This window comes from Delphinapterus leucas, chromosome 13, assembly GCF_059928025.1.
Source record: "Delphinapterus leucas isolate spDelLeu-1000000601 "Yukka" chromosome 13, BTC_Dleu_Yukka2, whole genome shotgun sequence".
Lineage (NCBI taxonomy): Eukaryota > Metazoa > Chordata > Mammalia > Artiodactyla > Monodontidae > Delphinapterus > Delphinapterus leucas.
The window spans coordinates 67,899,009-67,921,948 of record NC_143141.1 but is presented as its reverse complement, the minus strand read 5'-3'; the positions used below and the strand labels follow the sequence as shown (position 1 = coordinate 67,921,948).

The 22,940-nt window shown below is 38.9% G+C and overlaps 1 protein-coding gene across 17 annotated transcripts in view; it reads left to right on the top strand.

The window, feature by feature from the left end:
* LTBP1 (latent transforming growth factor beta binding protein 1) overlaps window positions 1-22,940 on the top strand; it is a 425,591-nt gene that overhangs the window by 358,261 nt on the left and 44,390 nt on the right. For 8 of the 17 annotated variants that reach the window (XM_022574111.2, XM_089922380.1, XM_089922381.1 and 5 more), the window contains 2 exons: window positions 14,921-15,046; window positions 18,429-18,572. The exons of 4 other annotated variants lie outside the window; for them this stretch is intronic. In XM_022574111.2, the coding sequence (XP_022429819.2) occupies window positions 14,921-15,046; window positions 18,429-18,572 (270 nt within the window). The remainder of the gene's footprint in view (window positions 1-14,920; window positions 15,047-18,428; window positions 18,573-22,940) is intronic. 5 more of the 17 variants (XM_089922379.1, XM_089922387.1, XM_089922392.1 and 2 more) reach the window with 1 other exon arrangement.

The window sequence follows — 22,940 nt, the reverse complement described above, 5'->3', positions numbered from 1 at the left end:
TTTTTATTTATGATTTGCTAAGTCTTTATTATGAATGGTTTTGAATTGTAATAGATGCTTTTTCTGTGTCTATTAAAAAAAATTATTTTCTCCTTTATTCTGTTAATGTGAATTGCATGGGCTGATTTGTTTAAACAAGATGAAAGTTTGTTTCTCTCTATGTAGCTGTTCAAGAACAAGTAATCGAGGGTTCAGAATGCAAGTGTACAGCACTGGAACCCAGACAATATCTGTTTTATTCTGCTCTCCTTGACATGTGGTTTCCATATCATGGTCCAAGATGGTAGCTCTAGTGGTCACCATCACATGCGCATTCCAGCCATATTAATTTTTTTTTTTAGTGAAAATACCCTTGCATTCTTACAATAAACCCATTAGTCATGATGTATTAGCCTTCTTACATATCCCTAGAGGCAAACTGATAACATTTTTTTTTAGAATATCTACATCCGTGTTCATGTAAATTTTCCTTCCTCTTAACGTCCTGGTAAAGTTGTGGAGTCATGGTGGTTCTGGTTTCATAAAATAAGTTGAAAGTATCCCTTCTTTTGGTTTTTCTGAAAAAAGTATGTGTTAAATTGGTGTTACTTTTCCCTCGGATTCCCTGAAGAATTTACAGGTAAAGTCATTTGTGCCTGGAATTTTTGGTTTTGTTTTATTTTGGGGGGGGTGTGTTATGAAAGTTTTTAAACTGTAGTTAAGATGTACTTAAAAGGTAAAATAACATTGTTTTTTGACTTTTCATGTCAGTTTTGGTAACTTTTGTTTTTCAAGGAATCTATACACTTTAGGTAAAATTTCCAGTGCATTGGCACAAAGTTGTTCTTAATATCATCTTCTTATCTCTTCCTAATGTCAGTAGAATGTGTAGTAATGCCTTCCATTTTTTATTTTACTAATTTATGCTTTCACTATTTTGCTCTCAGTCTTCCTAGGGGGTATTGGTCTTTGCAAAGAAACAACTTTCTTTTGTTAAATTTTCTTTGTTTGCAATTATATTAATTTCTGCTTTTATACTTTTTACTTTCTTGGGGTTTAATTTGTCCTTAATTCTAACTTCTTGTGATTGATCCTTGGATCATTGGATCTCAAACTTTTCTAATATATGTATTTATGATTAAGAAGGGCTTTACTGCATTCACAAGTTGTGATGTTTTTTTGTTATTCAGATAAAAATATTTCAAGTCCATTGTCTTTTTTCTTTGACCAATGAATTATTTAGAGTTGTTTTGTTTAATATCTAGAAATTTAGAGATTTTTACTTATATTTTTGTTATTAATTTCTATCTCTAGTCAGCTAAACACACTTTCAATGACTTCAATCCTTAAAGTTTTTTGTGGCTCAGAATATGGTCACTTTTAGTAACTATCCCTTGTGTACTTGAAAGCAGTGTATATTCTGCATTTGGACCTGTGTATATTGAGTGGGATCAGTTTGTAAATTGTGTTGTTCATATCATCTATATCCCTATTGGTTTTTTTGCCTGCTTATTACATAATTTTCTGAGGGAGTATTTTATAATCTCCATTATTATGGAGATTTATGTTTCTAGTTTTAGTTTTCTGGATTTTGTTTTATATATTTTCTGACACAGGAATTAAATATAGATTTTTGTATCTTCCTGGTGGATTGAACCTTTCATCCCTTTGAAATGTCACTATTTGTCTCTATCAGTGCATCTTACCTTTAAATCTACTTTATCTTTCATATAGCTACATATGCTTTCAGTTAAATTTTGCACAATTTATCTTTTTTTTTTTAACATCTTTACTGGAGTATAATTGCTTTATAATGGTGTGTTAGTTTCTGCTTTATAACAAAGTGAATCAGCTATACATATACATATATCCCCATATCTCTTCCCTCTTGTGTCTCCCTCCCTCCCACTCTCCCTATCCCACCCCTCTAGGTGGTCACAAAGCACTGAGCTGATCTCCTTGTGCTGTGCTGCTGCTTCCCACTAGCTATCTGTTTTACATTTGGTAGTGTATATATGTCCATGCCACTCTCTCACTTTGTCCCAGCTTACCCTTCCCCCTCCCCATGTCCTCAAGTCCATTCTCTAGTAAGTTTGCGTCTTTATTCCCGTCCTGCCCCTAGGTTCTTCATAACCTTTCTTTTTTTTTAGATTCCATATATATGTGTTAGCATATGGTATTTGTTTTTCTCTTTCTGACTTACTTCACTCTGTATGACAGACTCTAGGTCCATCCACCGAACTACAAATAACTCAATTTCGTTTCTTTTTATGGCTGAGTAATATTCCATTGTATATATGTGCCACATCTTCTTTATCCATTCATCTGTCGATGGACACTTAGGTTGCTTCCATCTCCGGGCTATTGTAAATAGTGCTGCAATGAACATTGTGGTACATGACTCTTTTTGAATTATGGTTTTCTCAGGGTATATGCCCAGTAGTGGGATTGCTGGGTCGTATGGTAGTTCTATTTTTAGTTTTTTAAGGAACCTCCATACTGTTCTCCATAGTGGCTGTATCAATTTACATTCCCACTAACAGTGTAAGAGGGTTCCCTTATGTCCACACCCTCTCCAGCATTTATTGTTTGTAGATTTTTTGATGATGGCCATTCTGACTGGTGTGAGGTGATACCTCATTGTAGTTTTGATTTTCATTTCTCTAATGATTAGTGATGTTGAGCATTCTTTCATGTGTTTGTTGGCAATCTGTGTATGTTCTTTGGAGAAATGTCTGTTTAGGTCTTCTGACCATTTTTGGATTGGGTTGTTTGCTTTTCTGATATTGAGCTGCATGAGCTGCTTGTAAGTTTTTGAGATTAATCCTTTGTCAGTTGCTTCATTTGCAAATATTTTCTCTTATTCTGAGGGTTGTCTTTTCGTCTTGTTTATGGTTTCGTTTGCTGTTGCACAACTTATCTTTTCCTGTCTTTCTGTGTTCTTATATTGAACGTTCTTTCTCTTGTAAAAAGGATATAATAGTTCTTTTCTAATTCATGTTGGCAATCTTTGTCTTTTAATTGGAGAGTTTAGCTTGTATACATTTAATTACTGGTATTTGAGAGGTTCAAATCTGTACCTAATTCTGTTTTCCATTTGTCTCATCTCTTTGTTCCTTTTCCTTTCTTCCCCACCCCTGCCATTTAGAGTATTTTTGATTATATCACCCCTAACTTGTTTTTTTATATATATTTTGGAAAGAATGTTTTCCTATGATTTTTTAACTGAATAGTGAATTAAAGGAAAATAAAATGCACCAAAAGTTAAGTTTGAGATCTAAAATGTTTTGGTCTAAATTCTATTTTCACATAATAAAAAGTGAAATTGTATACAATACTTATCTGTAAGCAGTAGAAAAGTCAATCTTCAGATAGAAACATTTACAACTGGCAATGTACTATTTGTGTTTGAGGAAGGGATTAGGTTCAGAGTGTTAATTTTTCATTCAACAGAATCTCTGAATTCATGTTCAGAAGATTGTACTTTTGGACAGGGTCTCCAGAGTTTTTGAAACTAAACAAACACAGCTTTGTATGAAAAAACAAAAATCTTGGTTAGATTAAAAAGCACTTAAAGCTTTTTTGTTTGGATTTTTTTTGTTTGCTTTATTATTTTCAGTTGCAGCTGTAATTGTTGAAAATTGCTATGGTTTCCTGACAAAATATTTCCTAACTTAATAATTAGCAGCAGCATTTCTCTTAAGTAATTTTTTAAAATCACTTCAAGCAAAACAGTTTATTTTAAAGTAAAACATTCAGCTTTCTTAATTGTCAATTTGAAGAAATATTTAAATGTTACAAGTTTTTCAGTATATTTTAGAATATTTATGAATGTCTATTCCACTTTTGTACAGTTTTATTCATTGCTGTTAGAGTGCAGAATATACTTAGGTATATACTCAAGTAGAATAATTTTTTACTTTCATATCTTCAAATAGTTGACTGCAAACGAATAATTTTTCTGATTTTAAGAGTAATATGTCCTCAATCTGAAAAACTTAGAAAATGTTAAGAAGTGAAAAAAACAATCATTTATCAACCAACCAGTTGCTATTTGGTCTATTTCTTTTTTAAGTTTTCAGTATTTAAGTGTTTTAATAAGATCATGTGCTTTTATCTTTACTTTTTCACTTAGAATTATGATTGTACCATACGTTTTTAAAGATATGCTCCTAATTATGGAGATGGACTCTGTCCTGTGTTGTTGTTGCCGTTAAAAATGTTTTATGAAGAAACTTGTATATAAACATTTCTTTTCATCAATGATCATGTCCCTAGAGTAGATTCTAAGACATTTAATTACAAGATCAAAGGATATTAGCAGCTTTATGGGTCTTAACAACATATGTGAGCTCCTTGCTTTCCAGAAATGTTGTACCAGTTTCTGCTTCCACCAGAACCCAATGAGACCTCCTAGTCTAGACCTCCTAACATTCTCTCCAAAAATAAACTCATGTTCACATTTTTCTGTTAATTTGATAAGAAGAAAATAATATTTAATTTGCATTTTATATTAGGTTAACCTCTTTTATATTTATCTCCTTTCTTCTGTGAGATTTTTTTTTACCTACCTGAGGTAAAGTTTTTCTAACTGATTTATGTGTACTAAGGATAATAATCACTGATCAATATTTTACAAATGCTTTCCCCATTCTTTAACTTGCCTTTTAATTTTATAGTGCTGTTATTTCTTTCATTGCTTTATACTTGGCCATTTTCCCTGTTCTGTTGTGAACAATTGTATATTTATATTTCTTATAGTATTTTATCTTTGTGAGTTTTTTTTTTGTTTTTAACTCTTTCATACATCTGGGATATAAAAATGAATGTTTTCTTGCCCATCAGTTTGTCCTTTTCTCTTCATTCTAGAAGAGCGTTTTAAATTGGAATTTGAAAATTTCAAATACATGTTCCTGTATTATAAATTCTACTTTTTAAACTGTCTGCAGCACAGCTTTAATTTGACTGTTGCTTTCGGATGGAATGGGAAATGGCTAGGTTACCAGCTGTTTTTCTAGCTCAGCTCCATTGCTTCAGTAGTTCTTCCTCCCATGCTGTGGCTGTGAGTGCTCAGCCTTGTGTTTTGGTGATGATGTGATATACCATCGTTCTAAGATCTTCATAAGTGTTTAGTGAGGGTCAGGAAGAGCCTGTGTGAGTAGACACATTTTCAACACAAGGTTGGGTCAAAAAATCTTCTAAGAAGCTCCAGCTGAGACTAGAAGAGCTTGGAGGGCAGAGGAACATTATCTAGGTGAAAAATATGACCTGAGATCTGTGGGGAAGGGATGGGGGGAGGGTGTCCTGGCATAACAGATGCCACTAGCAAAGATTTGGAGACATGAAATATGGCATGGATTTTGGGACATAGCAATTAAATTAGTTTCAGTTGAACATGTGTGATGGGGGAAAAGTGATACATAAGCTATAGCTAAAGAGGTAGGCAAAGGCTGGTTTGTGGAAGGCTTGCTTGCTTTTGTATTCAACAGTATTATGTTTAATGTTGCCATTACACACCTATTATGTGCCAGACTTTGTTCAAGGCTATGGACATACAGTGATTAGCAAAACAGACATGATCTCTGCCTTCTAGGAACTGCACTTGCAGGGCGCAAGCAGTAAATACACAAGTAAATGTTTCAAAAAGCATATGACCACAGATCATCATGCTGCTGCAAGGGAAAGAACAGAGTCAATGAGAGGAAAGAGGAGGGAAAGCTCACTTATTTCACCTGAAGGGTCTCTTAAGAAATGGCATTTGAGCTGAGCCCTGAGGAGTGAGTTCCCCATGGAAGAGGGAGGTGGTGTGGAGCGTTCCCAGGTGGAGTTGTAGGAAGCGCAAAGGCGCTGAGGTAGGAAAGTACTAGGTGCATTCAGGGAGGTGAAAAAGACCAATGCCTGGTACTTAGAGGGAGGGAGACACAGCGAGGGATGGACTGGAGAGTTGGGGATGGAATGTACAAAGCCTCACAGGAGACATTAAGGGTTTGAATGTCATTCTAAGAATAATTGAAATAGACTGATAGATTTTAAGCAGGACAGTGATATACTATATTTCATCATTTCTAAGATGCATATTTTTTTCATACTTTAATATTGGGATGCTTCTTCCAGTTGATGTGATTTGTCTAAAAATAAGCAGTATGAAATACTTGAATTTGCAGAGCCTTTTTTCTTTCTCTTTTGATGGTATATAAAGTAAACTCTTAGGTTTGATGTTATTCAATACTCTATATTTTTAAAGTGTATATTGCCCCGGGGACATTTGAAAATGGGATTAGAGGGGCAAGAGAAAACTCAGGGTGTCTTCTCAGATGTTGTTCAGACCAAGCATATTGGTAGCTCAAGCTAGAGTAGTAACAGTATTATGGAGAGAAACGAATGACTCAAGAAATGGTTTGGAGAGAGAACCTAGTACTGGATTAGAACATAGTGCTGGTTTGGATGTAGGGTAAGGAGGAAAAGGGATACTGAAGATAGATCCCTGGTTCTGAATGTAACAATTAGATATTTGGTGGCACTATTTGCTGACATGGTGAAAAATTAAGCAAAAAAAAATTTTAACATCAGAAGTACGATTTGGGTGTATTGAACTAGAGTTGCCTTTGAGATGTCCATGTGGGTATGACAGTCAAGCAGTTGGATCAAGTTAGATCTGGTGTTTGAAAGAGAAGTCTATGCTGGAGATACAAATGGGAAGTCCCCAGATATAGATGGTGTTTGAAGCTATTAGAAAGGATGAGGCCATCAAGAGAGACCATGCAATGAGAAGAAAAGAAGGCCTAGGACTAAGCCCTGAAAAACACATCTAGGGGTAAAGTAAAAGAGAAGGACTGTGGAATGTGGCTAGAGGATTAAGAGAAAACCCTGGAGCATATAGGACCATGGAATCTAAGGGAAGAGCCTGCTTTAAGAAGAGGAGAGTTGTCAAGTGTGTTAAACACCACTGAGAGATCTCTATTAACATGACAATCAAGAGTCCTTTGGATTTTACAAAATGATGGCCTTATCAAGAGCCATTTTGGTGGAGTACTATATATGAGAGCCACCCAGGAGCAAATGAGAACTAATGGAGTAGACACAGCACGTGTAGGAAAGTCTGGAACCTTGACTGTTAAAGGGGGTGAGAAATATGGTTCTAGCTGAAGAGATTTTGTGCCCTGAGGCTCTTTGTTGCTTTTAAGATGATAGCAGGAAGTGTTTGATCCTGATGGAATGATCCAGTAGACAGGGAAAGGGCAGTAGAAGATGCAGAGGCAGAGGGGCCAGCTAGGAAAGCAAATAATTTGAGAAGCGAGTATGGATGAGCTCCAGAAGGCACATGGCATGGGCCTTGATACTGTTATCCCTGGAGAAAAACTGAAGAGGCTTTAAGCAAAGAATTATTTGGTTGGACTATTTCAATAGGTTAATCATTCCCTCAACGTGGAGGATGGGTTTGGAGCGGCAGTGAGTGGCTGAGAGCACAAAACCCGGTAGAATGTCATTGCAGGAATTCCGATGAGAGATGAGGAGGCCCCCAGTAAGGTTGGAGAAGAGGGGAGAGATTGGAGATAGAACAAGAGAGAAAATCAGAGGAGTGGGAGGCTTGTATGTGGGGAGGTGACCGAGGGTGAGTCCCGTGTCTTTGGGTAAGTTTGGGATTATGATGATTTGTGATTTTAGGGTGGTTTTCCACTAGGTTATCTTTAACTGTGGCTGGTGAATATATGTTATTCATGTAATGACTGATTAAAATCAGAGCAGAGTTTAAGTTTTGTTTCTCGGGAACTTCTAGCTATTCCCATATATCATTTGGGAGGCTGCTCTGGGTAATTTTTAAAGAATAATTCAAGTAAATCTCTTTTAAAGTAGTGAGTTTCAAGGCTGGAAAAAAAAAAATTGATCTCTCATTGGCCAGCCTTGTTTTCCAGAATTTGGGGCTAGAAAGTTGGATTTGAAATAACTTGCTATACATCTGTCATTTCTCGTTGCTGATCTTAGGCCACTGGCTTTCAAAACATACTTGTGACCATCAAGGTCCACAGGTTTTCTCCCCAACTTCTTCTCTGTCAGGCAACAGCATGGAAGTCAAACTCTGCACAAGGATGTCGTCTTCTGCTGTTTTCTGGCTCATCCCCATTTCCCAGAACAAAGTTATTTTCCATAACAAGGCCCATATTCTTCAGCCTTGTTGACGTTGCCAGACCTCAGTGGACCTTTTTTAAAAGGCTCTTTCCATATCCTATTGTGTTGCCTGGACCGTCTCCAAATCCAGTTTTTAATTTCCTATTGGCTAAATTTTATTTTTTTTCTTTAGGCCTGCGCTCATCTTCCGTTTAATCCTGGCTTCTCTCCTATGCTGTGAGAGAGACCTTAATCTCTTTTGGGCCCATAGCCATGCCATTTAAAAATTCCTTTGGGCAGATATTCAGCTGGTTTAACATTGTTCAGTCCCACTTCTTGGCTGGGATTTACCGTCTCCTGGTCTGCTTCTGTTCCATTCAGTAAAGAGTCTGAGGGCTGCATTTCTCCTGAAGCAGGAACCCTACATCCCTTCCAGTGTAAGCCCCCTTTCTTTGGCTCTATTCTCCTAAGAGTCTAGTGCCAAACATTTAAACAATTCCAATTGGGCAGGAAGCCTTGGGCTGAAACAGTGGGTCATTCCTTCTCATGGAGAGATCCAAAGAGCACCAATGCTGGACATGGTCCTGGGACATTCTGTGGGTTACACATCCCTGGTGCTTGATGGGTCTTTCTTTGCAAGGGTCTTCTAGAAAAATAGCGTCTTCAGGACCTACAAAACCTCAGATCTTTAGATTTCAGGTACGATGATACTTGATGTCAAGGCCTTGTTGAAGGACAAGAGGAGGTTACTTGATTAAACTGTAAGTCAGTAAGTGGTAAAGTCTAGGAGTATGTGTTCTGACTTGCACCTTCATAGTGGACACACTCCAGTGTACTTGATGGGCTCACAATTGGGTTAGTTCTGTTCATCCTCTCAGTTTTATAACCATGGTGGGAGGCAAGAAGATGTGGTGGATACAGCCACAAACTTAGATTCTGAAGATTGTTCCTTCATTAAGCTCTGCTCCTTTGCCAGTTGTACCACTGGTTGACTGCGTAACCTTGAGGCAAGTTACTTCTCCTCTCTAGGCCTCAGTCTTCTGGTTCTTAAAATGAAGAGATTGAACTGGATAATCTTCAAAGTCCCTTTGAATTAAGATAAACCTTATCATTCATCTAAAAATGCTTTGATGGGGACTTCCCTGGTGGCCCAGTGGTTAAGACTTTGCCTTCCAATGCAGGGGGTGCAGGTTCAATCCCTGGTCGGGGAACTAAGATCCCACATGCCTCACAGCCAAAAAACCAAAACATAAAACAGAAGCAATATTGTAACAAATTCAATAAAGACTTTTAAAATGGTCCGCATCCAAAAAATCTTTTTAAAAAAATAAATAAAAATGCTTTGATGACAGGAAGGCTTTTTCTTCCCAACCATCCAAGAGCTGTGGGGATTTTCCTATGAGTCATCCCTTATCAAAAATGACACCCCGTTCCCATCATGCACCTCTCTAGAGAGCCCTGGCAGCAGAAGGAAGGCTCGTCAGAGAGCTCCTTCCTTGAATAGATGGATATGTCTTGCTCAGAATAAGGAAAAGGAAAAGCAAGAAAACAAAGGTAGGAGATGTTAAAGTGAGAAAGACTCTTGTTAATTCAAAACAAAACAAAAAACTGAAGAGCATATCTGAAAAGAAGAAAACCACATCATTTATTTGACAAAATATACCCAAATACTCCTTTTCCCCATGCACATGGACTTTTCTGCATATAACACAGAACATCTAATGGAATCATTGAGGTTTTTTTATGAATTTCATTGTTTGAGGTCTTTGAACACAGTTGTAATTTCTTAGTTAGTAAATAAAGTTTACCTGACCCCAGCTCCTTTTAGAAAATCATGTTTCCTCTCCATACGTTCATGTTATTTCATAGTTCACTTTACCTAAGCGAGAATCGAAGGACATGGTACAAGGTTGGAGTTCTGCTGTTATATGTAGAATCCCTAATAACAGTCAGTAGGTTTTGAAAAACTTTTGGTCCATTGAGAAAATGGACTAAGTAAAAAGCATACGAACAAGGAAAGTTGATCTACCAAGTAGGACAGTGGTTAAGACCCTCAAAGTGCGAGCCTGTTGGTCATTGACAACATTGCTCCTTTAAAAATGAGCCCCTGGCAGTTCCATTCATCCAGGACTATGCTCTATTTCTCTTTCTGACATTTAGGTTATCTTGTTATTGGAAAATTCACATCAGTGATCTGCTTTCCTTGGTCTGTGTAATTTTTTCTTGAATTCATTTCCATTGAAATGGTAATATTTATATCTGCCTTAGTAAAATATAACTAACAAAAACTTGCATGAGAAATCAATTTTTACAGTAGTGTATCAAATTCATCTGGGTTGTCAGCTGAGAGATCTCTGGACAGTTACTCCTGTATCACTTACCTGGTGGACAGTATGACTGGTGATAGATAATATCATGCATGGCTTTTACAGATGCCCAAGCAAAATCCTTTTAGTAATTTAACAGAGCCATCCTTAATTAAGCAAAAAGAAAATCTGTGATATATGAATCATTCAAAATTTAGTTTCATATTCAAAATTCAACTTCAGCAAAAATGGGATAGCTTTTACTCATCCATTTAATGAAGTTTGCATCTTGATCGGGCTTTTATTCTAGCATAATAATAAATTCTTTTAACATTTAGCTTTATTCTTAGAGTTAATATTAGTTGTAGCAGTTCTTATAAATCTATTTATAGACAGGACTAACAATGGAAAAAAATCTCTGAGAGCTCATGTCATCAAAAAAAATTCTAATGAAATGATGTTTTTTTTTAAATATGTCATTAGAGAAGTGAAACAAACACCCTCTTATTAAGCTATTACTTCACCTCATTGTTGAAACATGAACCTGCTGAAAGTTAGAATATATCATTTTCATAAAATATTAGTTGTTGAAGAGCTAGTCTCCAGGCATTTTATGTTATTTTTCCTATTCGTTGAAATCCAAAATATTGCTCATCTAAACTTTCTCTGTTAATCACTATTACAGTAAGTCTGAGACTGCAAGACACCCAGTAATTCATAACCGGCTCAGGATTTGTTCACCTTAAGGTCAGTTATTCAGTCCCTGAGCTGGCAGTCATTAACAAGAAATCGTCATCTGTAAGTGCACAGAGTTCATAAAAAGGAAAGCAAGAGCTTTTACTTCCAGAACCTGGACTGAAAAGCCACCAGGTTTCCAGGCACTGCTTTCCCTTCCTCCTCCTTTGCTGTCCACTGTCCCATTTCGTAGGGAATAAGTTGCTGGTGAGGTTTACTTGAAGGTTCCCCAACCCCAAAAGTAGCCCTGATAAGCACGGTAATGTCCCCAAACACTCTGGGAGTACAAAGAAGGGTCCCTGAAATCAGCCACACAGGAGGGACCACACAGGAGGTGTCTCTTGGGCTGACCAAGGGCCAGGGAGAGTTTCTGAGCAAAGCGGACAGAGGGGAGAATTTCTAGTGGAGGAAGAGATGTGCACAAAATCAGTGAGAAATTAAAAACTCCAGGGTTTTCAAAGAACTCTACTGCATATCCTCATAGGACTGGAGCATAAATTAGGAAGGAGGTTGGCTAAGAACCATGGCCAGACATGTAGCCAGACGCCAGACGATGAAGGGGGCTCTGGGCTCTGCCAAGGAGAGTGGTTGGTATTCTCTAGCCGTGAAGCGGTGGAATATTCAGAGCGAGGGAATGTCCCTGGCAGGTTTGCAGTTTGGTGGAGAATGGATTAGAGGGAGGCAGACAAGACCAGAGATAAACCAAATAGGAGTATGAGGAATATCAGGAAAGATAAGAGGGTATGACTGGGGAGGCATGAGGAGAAGGAGAGAGGGAAGGATTGACACTAAGGTTCATGGCTGGGGTGGCGCGTTGGGTTCTCGGGAGAAGGGAATACAGGAGAAATGGTGAGTAAGTTCATTTACTATGAACATGTCCAAAAGATATTAGATAAATGGTTCTAAAGGACAGAGGGCCAGCCCTTGAGAGAGACTGGGAGACCGTCAGTACGTAAGTGGTAATTAAAGCACTTCTGAGTTTCTTTCCAGCCCTTAAATCCCGTGGTTCAGTGAATAACGTAATCTCTTCAACAAGTGCCCATTTCAGGAAGTCTAAAATTAGCAGTGGCCTGTGTGAAGTGACTTGATGACACAGTGCAGTTACCCTTCTCACGGTTGTGATTAGTAAATCAGTTGTGATCCCAGCCTGATGCTGCCATTGAAAATCCATCAGGGCAGATTTATTGAGTGTCTTTGTGTTGGATCCTGCAAGGGAGATTCATTTTTTTAAGATGTGAAATAATTTCATTGAGTTTTTCCATTGAAGTTGAGGTAAGATGAAGAGGCAAAAAAGGAAGGATAGAGGTGAGAGGGATTGCTCACGAAGGTCAGCAAGTCGGGTTTAGTAGGAAGACAGTGAATGTGGTTTTAGGCTTGGTAAGTTTGAGATGATAATAGAAGATGAAATGATCAAGAATAAGAAGGATCCTGACTGGAGACAAAGTTCTGGGGATTTGTGCCCTGTGGAGTCTGGAGAGTGTGGAAAGGGTGGAGAACAGAGAAGAAGGGAGTGCTGAGGATGAAGCAGATCCCAGAGAGGGCTGAGCCCTGGCAGACACCACCTTCAGGCTGGAAAAGGATGAGAGTGAGCCAGAGGGCTTAAAGGTAGAACGAGAATAATACTCTGCCTGGGGTCATGAAAAGGGAGTTCAAGGAGAAGATGTTGACCAGACATGGAGATCTAGGGTGATGATGATTGACTGGGAAATGGTCATTGAACTTAACGATAGGTTGGCCATTGGTGTTTTTTCTCAAAAGGGTTTTGTGGGGTAAAGAGTTAGAAAGACAGATTGTAGGTCATTAAGGGAGGAGTAAGAGGAGGACGAGTAATAATTATAATAGTAATAATAGTAGGTAACATGTACACTTCCTACCTTACATGCCAGGCAATGTTCTAAGCACTTTATACATGTTATTTTGTAAATTATCATAGTAATTCTAGAAATGTACTAATATTATTAATGTTATTAGTATTTTTACTGTTTCCTTTTTACTGTTGAGGTATATTAGGAGATAAAAGCAGTGCACGTAGATAGTTCTTTTGATATGTTTTGCAATGATAGAAGGAATGGAAAAACACGGTTGGTGACGTCATGGTAAAATGAAAGCTTTTCCAAGAGATTTTAACATGTTTGAAGGCAGTGAGGGAAGGAGCCAGGGAGGAATGATCGAAGATGCAGAAGAAGGATGAGCAGGTGGGACTATAGGAAGAAGAGACTGGTAGGGATGGAGAAGGGGCCCCGGACACAGTTTTGAGTTGAGAAAATTAAGAAAAGTTTGTAGTCACTCATATTTTACAATTCAGAAGTGAGACAGTCTCTGAAGTTACGCTTGATAGTGTTGGACAATTAGGAAGAGAAGTGAGAGAGCTGCTGAATATCATTGCATGCATCTTCTTTATCTTCTTGAAAAATTTTTGACTTGGTGTTTAAAATTTTAGAAAGAGAAAACTCAACTTTATTAGTATGAACTCCACCCAACTAAATTCTGTCGAGTGCAGTTTAACTTGTCATTTTCTTTATCGTTTGTTATTTCTTTATTTGAACATAAACCTGAAATCTTCTTCACATGTATTTGGATGCCGTAATTGCGTTTTCTCTTGGTTGTTTCTCCAAAAACTTGTGTTTGGGGCCTGTGTAGTCCAGAGGCAGAGAGGACAGGGAGCCTGGAGGGTGGAACGTGCAGTGTGGCCATAAACAAGGAGAACGGGAGTGATGGGGGTGGGAGAATGGAGAGGAAAGTGAGTAGCTGTGAGGGTAAGGAAGAACTGTATGGAAAAGTCCATTTGTAACTTCACCATTGAGACATCACTTTTTTTTTTTTTTTTTTTTTTGCGGTACGCGGGCCTCTCACTGTTGTGGCCTCTCCCGTTGCGGAGCACAGGCTCCGGATGCGCAGGCTCAGCGGCCATGGCGCACGGGCCCAGCTGCTCCGTGGCATGTGGGATCTTCCCGGACCTGGGCACGAACCCGTGTCCCCTGCATCGGCAGCGGACTCTCAACCACTGCGCCACCAGGGAAGCCCGAGACATCACTTTTATGAGAACATTTTTTTTAACGGGATAGAAAGCACAGGACTACTATCACCAAGTTTATAGAGAACAAAGTGAATTCACAAGTTGGCCACTGGCTAATCAGTTGGAGCAGCACTGACATTTAGGACCTGAGTGGCTATAACTTGGTGACAGGAAAGTGTTTCTTGTGAATAAAGTCTTTTTTCTAGAATAACTGGGACTGGCTGGCGACACCGCTGAACTTATCAGATCAAATTCTCCCTCTCCCCCTCTCCCCCTAATCCCACCCCCCATTCCCAGCCCCCTTCATGGGAATGCTGTTTAGACTTGACCAAGCTTATGTCTAGGGTTGAATAAACTTTTGCCCAGGCAGGCCAATGCTTTCAGCTCCCAATTCGCCAGATAGAACTGTTAGCATTTACAGCAATCACAAAAGGTGACAATACTTTCACATATTTCCGCTGTAGGGATCTCCTCTCCTTGGAAATAAAGAGTTGAAAACATTTAGAAAACACTGACTGTGGCAACTGCAGCAGTCATTTCAGTTGGAAAACATTTCCTGAGGAAGAGTAAATGTTTTCTTTCTCATAGAACCCAATATTTGGTCTAATGAGATATGTTCATCAAAACATTTTATGTATATGTAAAATGTTTTAGAAGTTCACTCTGTATAAACATGATCATCTCACACTAAGCGGGGTGTGCTGAGCACCTCTGTCCATTAATAGCTGGTGTTTGTCTGTCTGTGTTTTGTGTCTCATGGTCAATGTCTTTTTTGCAGATACTGATGAATGTGTAAACAACACTGTTTGTGACAGTCACGGGTTTTGTGACAATACAGCTGGCTCCTTCCGCTGCCTCTGTTATCAGGGCTTTCAGGCCCCACAGGATGGGCAAGGGTGTGTGGGTGAGTTTTTAGATTTTTTTCTCCCGACATGTTTCATATCTCTCTATCGAAAAGAAATCAAAGTCATCAACCACAGGAGAGATGGAAGCAAGATAATTGGGCAGAATTGCATCATAATTTGACCTTGTCGTACGGTTTGGAGATGTGCAGAAAGATCCTGTGGCTTCTGAAATGGTTAGGGACATTCAGAAATAGAGAAGCATAACTTTGGGTTTAAATGTATATTAAAAAGAGCATCTGTTTAAACTCTTAGCTGGGTATGCGGAACGCTTCAGTCCCTCCTGCACAGGAAATAGAGTCTGGTGTGTGGTGGAGCTTGTCTGTCTTCAAAATGCACCTCCCTTAGGCAAGTGCATTTAAGGAAAAGTGTTGGCAAGAGTTTCTGTTTCCAGGAATGACACCCGTAAAATGATGCTTTGGGTGGTGCAAGCATATTTCTTCAATCTGTTCTGGGATTGTCGGAGCTGGAAGGAATCTTGAATATCGTCAGAGGTCCTAGAATATGGTCCAGCACATGCTCACATAAAAGAAGATACTTTATAGTTCATGTTCTGATCAGCCATGATTTCTTTAAGTGAAATTCATTATGAAACGTTTGCAATTAGAGCAGTTAAATGGGAAGGAGGGTATTCTTTTCATAACTTCACCGATAACAAGGCTTTTTCTTTATTCTTAATTAAGGAGGAAACCTCTGGTCGTTACATGGCAGATGACACTTGACGAGGAGTCAGTTAACTTTTTAGTTTGGAAATTTGCAATTAAAGCACCAATTCATTTCCCATCCAGATTAAACTGGAAACACAAAATCTAGAAATTGAACAATAATAGCACTTGAATAGTAACCACCTTTAAGCTAACACTGTCGTTAACACTTGTTCCAATTCCTGCTGTAGTCTCCTTTGCACTAAAAAACAAGTGGTAAAAACCATCTGCTATTCACTAAATATTTTGACTTAATAGGTTATGTGGTCTGGCCCCCCACTTAACCTTCTCAGCCTCACCACCTGCTTCCTCCCCATTTACGTTCCTGCAGCATAAAACTGCTTATGGTTGTTCACGTAACTGGGAAGTTATTAGGCTGTTGTTTGCTCCTTCTGCTGGGAATATCCTCCTGGCCTCCCCTTCCCTGAGCCTAGATCCATCCCATGCGTTCCTAAAGCTGGAAGTTAGATGTCATCTCCTCCCAGATACCATCCCTGCTCCACTTTTCACTCCAGCTGAGCTGTGATCCCTTCTCCTGCTTCTGGAAAACCTTGAACAAATTCTGTTATAGTACTTACAACCTTTTTTGCAAGAATTTAATCATGTATGTACTGCCTGCAGCTGCCTTTTCCAAGGCAATAAGCTCCGTGTGATTGAGAATTTTGTGTCTCTCTCTCTCTCCTTGCTGGGCCTAATGTTGGGCCTGTTGTAGGTGCTCAGTAAATGTTAACTGTTACCTAATGGGGTATCAGATGTCAAACCACTGACTCCACATAGCTCCTGGGCCCCTGGTTAATGTTCATTTCTAACCAGTCAGAGGAGCACACCGAACCCATGTTGATGCTTCATTTTGACCCATAAAATACCACCCTTATAGAAGGAATATTTGTTATGTTAATGAACCCAACAAATATCGTTATATTTGTCTGTTTCTTCTCTCTTTGAAAAGTATTAACTGAACACCTCTTATATGTACCTCACCACTCTGGGTGTTCTATAGAGTTTAAGAGATGAATCAGCCCTCTGGGGTTGTAGCCTTTGGCCACACTTTTCCCTCTGCTTTGGACCCTGGCTGCCCAGCCTTCTTATCTACGCATCCTTCAGGTAGAGCTTGGCTCCTATATCACTTCCCTAACCCACCCCTGCACTTAAGGTCCACTGTTGCATGCTGTCATCGTGCTCTGTACTTTTCATTCCCAGCACTTCTTCTGGCCTGTATGAGTATCTGATTAATTTCCCTGACTGGACAGTAAGCTCCCTGCAGGCAGGAGTTGGGCCTGCCTGACTCATCATCGTTGTCTCCCCAGTCTGACCCATAGAAATAAACTAGAAAATATTTTTTGATTGAATGTACAGTCTGGTAGGAGAGATTTCAATGGCCTTGGAAATATTACAAGTTAGAAAGTAGAAAATTCCATTTGACAGTTACCTAAAATTGATAAATGCAAACTGGCAAATTTCTAAAGTCAATTTTTCTGGTCTAAGTTATGACTGTCCAGGTTGATTAAATATACCAACTGTCTGCTTTACTTTGTCATAATATCTTTTCATAAGCAAAACTCAGCTCATTGGATTTATATCTGTTTATATACAAAGTGAAATGGAAAACCGAGGTCATTATCCAAATAAGTCAAGAGACATAAACTTTTTGTCCAATTAACTGGGAATAGCAGGTGAAAATAGTATTTTTTTTCCTGAATGATTTGGATAATTGCTCAAATTTTTAACTTTGTATAAACCATCTCAGAGTGTGCTCATGAAAACTGATGTTTGTAGATGTTTAATCACATTTAATGCATAAAATACATGAGCATTTCAGATGCCAAGTCAGGTACTTTGTTTAACTGGACACTCATTAATAAAATTTCTTCAGAGGAGAATGGGTAAAAAGTAGTATTGGGCAAGGGCAAACATAAAATTAGCCTTTCTTTATGGCTATGTACTTAAATAAAATGGACTTATCTGTGAGTTTTTAGTGTTTTAATTAAGTATATTTAAGTACAAAAGAAAAATATCTGGCAAAATAGAAATGACACTGTGGAACACCAAACAGAATTTTTAAAGGCATCGTGAAATCACTGAGGAGTTACTGGACCAGTTTGTTTCCCATGAATGATTAATGTAGCCCAGTAACTACTTACAGGGGTTGTTCCTTCAGTTCTCAAAGGGATACACAACCTGAATTCTGGTTGTTAAGTTGTGGACATTTTGGCTGCTAGGAAACTATAGTTTCAGACATTTAAGTAGATTTAAAACAATTTCTAAAAATGCACTTAAAGAATTCTGCAGTTTCTGACGTGCCACTGCTGCTAATTTTCCTTGGATTAAGAACTGAGAGAGAAGTGTCATATTATTTAAGACCTCATTATGTCAAAAAGTCAGGGAAGAGAAAATTAAACAAAGTGTACATACGATGCTTGCAGTACAATTCCGAGTTGTTCCTTAAAGCCAGGATCGGAGTTTGGAAACTTTGCTTTGTGTTTTCATGGTCCTTTCACACAAACCAAAGCTTTCAGCCCTGCCTCTGGGAGCCCCTTCCCCCAAATAGCTGAAGGGTTTGATTGCGCCCAGGGGGTCACCTTGTTTCCAGCAGACACCACTAGTCTTGGCACAGCTGGTAAAACAAAGAGCTGTCAGGAGTGAGGAACGCGTCTGACTTGATCTGTGCTCCCTTTTCCAGATGTGAACGAATGTGAGCTGCTCAGTGGCGTGTGTGGTGAAGCCTTCTGTGAAAATGTAGAAGGGTCCTTCCTGTGTGTGTGCGTTGATGAAAACCAGGAGTACAGCCCGATGACTGGGCAGTGCCGCTCCCGGGCCTCGGCAGGTAAGTGACACTGTGTCGGGACGGAGGGCTTCTCTCAGGGACCTATACCTACACAGGTTTGGGCCAAACACTCTGGGAGTGAGGAAGAAATAACCAAATATTTTGGCGCCGTGCTGTTTCTGGAAGCTTCCATGCTCTTTCCGAGCCTGCCTTATCAGTGGAATTAGGATGTGGGTGATGACTGTTGGAGCTACATGGCCTCTAATGTGCTTTCCAACCCGGAGACGCCATGGGTAGGGTGAAGGATCCAAAATGATGAGCACATTGGCTGGGAATTGCCTAAAACTCAGAACCGTCAGCCCAGGGTTTAATATGGCAACATCTCATTAAGTTGCATAATTCTTCTTTCTTGGCCCTTGGAGAAACGTATTTTGACACTTCTCTAAATTGAAAGCAACTTAAAGGCCCCTCAGGATCTACAAAGACTTCCTTCCACTTGGAATTCTTAGGTGTTTTTTGCTTTTTTTCCCCCAGAATTTGGCCTAGAGAGTGGCTATGATTGTGTTTGTTTAAAATTTGATTGAGGCTGTGTCATCATGGCACATATTGAAATGGAGAGCTGATGCTTTTCCAGATACATCATCAACTTCCAGATCACCGTTTTAGTTTATGCCATGTGGCTAAAGCATGGTTGTATTTTGAGGGAAGCAGGAGACTAAATGGTCCTTTGAGACCCAAATAAAATGAAACATAGACTGTGTTACTATCTTGCTCAATCCCGGTTGATTTTATCTATGCTTCTAAGAAATCTATGCTTCTAAGAAAGCTTTCGCTCTTCCTCAATAGGGTACACTTGTTCTGTGTGAGAGAATTATCTTTGCAAGCAGTAGGGAATAAAATATAACAATATTTTCATCCACACACATTTTCTTCTCAATGATTAAATATAGAAAGGTGATGGTGCAGAATTAAATGTACAGACAGTAATTCAAAAACACTGTGACGGGAAAGAGAGTGTTTCTGGAGGGAAGGGTTGCTCTTCCTTCAGTGACCACCCCTGCAATGCATGAGCCATAAAGAAAGGACTTTTCATTTTAGCTCTACTTGTAATGGAAAAAAACAAACCAAAAATCAAACACCTGGCTGGTCAGTGACAGGACTGGTGAAGTAACTGCCTTTCTCTTGTTTGTCTTTGGGTCTATAGAGTAGCACCTTCCCCGTAGTAGTATTTTGACTGGAATAATTCACATATAATATTGTATAGTCATTAAGTCATCTATATGAAGGTTAGGTAGTCATGATAGATGCATGTTGTACAATGTCAAGTGAAAAAAAAGATACTCCAGTGATCACAGTCTGTGGAGGGAGGGAAGGAAAGACGATGTAAAGGGATAATTATTAGAATTAATAGAAATTTTAGTTTTTTCCTTTATTTTCCAAACTTTTTGTAATACTTTAAACTGGAATGACCAGGGTTCTGGTCTGCTATTTTCCGGCTATGTAAGCTTGGGCATATCATTCAACATCTATGAGTTTCAAACAAAGGTTATATTTACCTCACAGAGTTTTATCCTTTTTTAAAAATTATATACATAAAAGCCATTTGTTAATAACTAAGTACTATATGAAGTATTAAAATGAATTATTAAAATCCAAACACGTAAGGGTTATCTATTTCTCTTCCTTTTGTGATCTCTTCTGAGATGGTGGGTTTTTTAAACTATAAATACAGTTTTGCTGGAATGTTTTAGTAATGTCAAGAAGTGGTTCAGTTCACACAGCTTCAATTAAGGTACATGTCTGGGATCCTAAAGTTTGCTCGTGTCTTTTGTAGAGATTAATAATGCTTTAGGGGCTTCCCTGGTGGTGCAGTGGTTGGGGGTCCTCCTGCCGATGCAGGGGACGCGGGTTCGTGCCCCGGTCCGGGAAGATCCCACATGCCGCAGAGCGGCTGGGCCCGTGAGCCATGGCCGCTGAGCCTGCGCGTCCGGAGCCTGTGCTGCACGGCGGGAGAGGCCACAGCGGTGAGAGGCCCGCGTACCGCAAAAAAAAAATAAAAATAAGAAAAATAACGCTTTAATAGGATCATGAGACGATCTGAACCATTTTTGATGAACTGGATTAGCTCACTGTAAACTACTTCTTAAAACTTTACAGTGACTCTTTTTGTAAGCCTTGTTCCTCATCTCCTATTTTTTAAGTTCTTCTGTAACCAAGTCCTTAACACCTGCTTTGCCTTTTTGCTCTCTTTATCTCCTTGTTCTCTCATTGACTCTTTCTGGAAAGTTCTTCCAGTCAGAGTTCACTAAGTACTCTCCTACTTTTGCAAAGAACAGCATTTTGAATACTCAGCTTCATAAAGCTTGTCTGCCAGTGAATACGTAGTTAGTTTCTCTTTCCGCTTAACATTATATCTGATCCTTTAATAGCTTCTTGCTTATTTTCCCCATAGTTCTCTGGCTTCTGCCAAATATTGTACACACTCAGTCGTTTTATTGGTCCATGTCAGTAGAATCTGCCTTAGTAACTGGATAAGCTTATTAACTTGTATAGTTCCTGGCAATTCTGACTTCTACCATACCTCAATTTGTAGTGTTCTTGGCAAATGCGAACTGATTGTATGGAGTCTTCAGATTGTCTATGATAACATCTTCATTTTAGCAATTCTCTATCCTGAGAGATAGATTGGCTATAAACCGCAGCAAGAGTTTCCCTCCCTGACACTTCATCAGACTTCATCATAGCTCACTTGTTTGGAAAAGGTGATTAAAACTGGAAATCATAAAGACAGATAACACATCTTTTAAATATTTAAGTTTTAACTTAAAGCACGTAATGTACATTTATTCCCCAGTCTCCGAAGAAGAGCCAAGGTCTGTCTTCGGGTAGAAATCCGTTTGCATTCTGTATGGGCTTGTCTTGCATAAACCATATCTATTATGCATTATCTACACTGCCCACTTTAAAGGGAGTAAGAATTTAAAGGCCTTTGCTGAGTAAATAAGTGCAAAGTCACTTTAGGTTTTCACTTTTTTTTTTCGATTTTCTGCAGTTGTATTATCCATTCCTAGTTTGATAACCTTTTCTTTTCTTTCTTACTTTTTTTAACCTTAGTCTTTCTAAAGGCTTAACTTGTTCTAGAAACAACTCTTCTACTCATTCATATTTTATTGGTTTATATACTATTTAATTATGTAATTACAATAATCAATATATTGGCACAGAGTGTTTGAGAATGACCATAGCTGAGTCTCCCCGTTGGCGTACCGCTCAACACGTCAGTACAGAAGTATGCTGACCCACCTGAGAACAGCCAGTGGCTGTGAACCTTCCACCTGCTTGTGGGCATCAGCCAGGATGTTTTTCAGAGGACAGGAGAACATTAGTTCATCTAACAAGGTGGTTAAGTGGAGGCTAGTTAAAAGTTTGTATCATACTCCAGTCAAAGAATCTGCTGTTACACAGAACGAAACATTTTGTACCAAATTGAAGTTAGAGTTTTTATCAAGATAGGATTCAAATTAATTTCATTATATACATGATAGACTAACAGCTTAGATCTCGTCCCTCCTGGAAGGTAATTAGGAAAAGAAAGATAAATTTGCTCTCTAGGCTGTAGTATCTCCTCGGCTTTAAAATTTCCCCGGGACAACAGACATTCCAACAAGAAGCAGTAGCGTCATCATCTGAAGTGGTATCTTACTGAGGACGGAACTGGGGCTGGACGTCAACAAGGCACGTTTCAGATCGGTACGCAGAAGAACTTTGCAATAGCTAGAGATAGTCAGCACATACCTGTCTCACGAAATCGTGGGTGTTTCCTTAGAGGTGTCCAAGAACAGGTGAGATACTCACTGGCTGGCGGAAGGGCTCCTACTTCCAGCATGACATTGTCCCAGGTGACCTTGAAGGTACTTTTGAACTTTAATGTCCTAGGATTTTTATTTCTAAAATACTTGTTGGCTCCCACCTAATTTTTTAGGTCTGGTCTAATGTTTTCATTGCCTGGGCCTTTGGCCACTAATTTACATTGCTATACGTTGCATAAAAGCACCTGAAACAGGTGTCCATGTCAGACCACTCATCACCTGTAAGAGGGTATGGCTATGAAACATAGCCTGATGCTTTTATTTCCTCAGTGCCTGTGATAATTACTCAATAAAAATTTTATGTCCTTGGGCACTCTAAGGGTAGCAGTAAATATTTAGTGTTGGCAACTGCAGCCTTCAAGCCTTACACACAAAATGCTGTTCTCTGTCTTGATTGGTGCACAGAGGGGAGACTCTGTGGTGGTGGCAACTGAATTTTATTTTTAAAACAGAAGGTATAATGAAAGGAACACAAAGATATATATTATAATTAATGCAGGTGTGCCTTGCTTTAAGAAAACAAAGTAAACAAGATCAGAAATTATAAAACATGTAAATC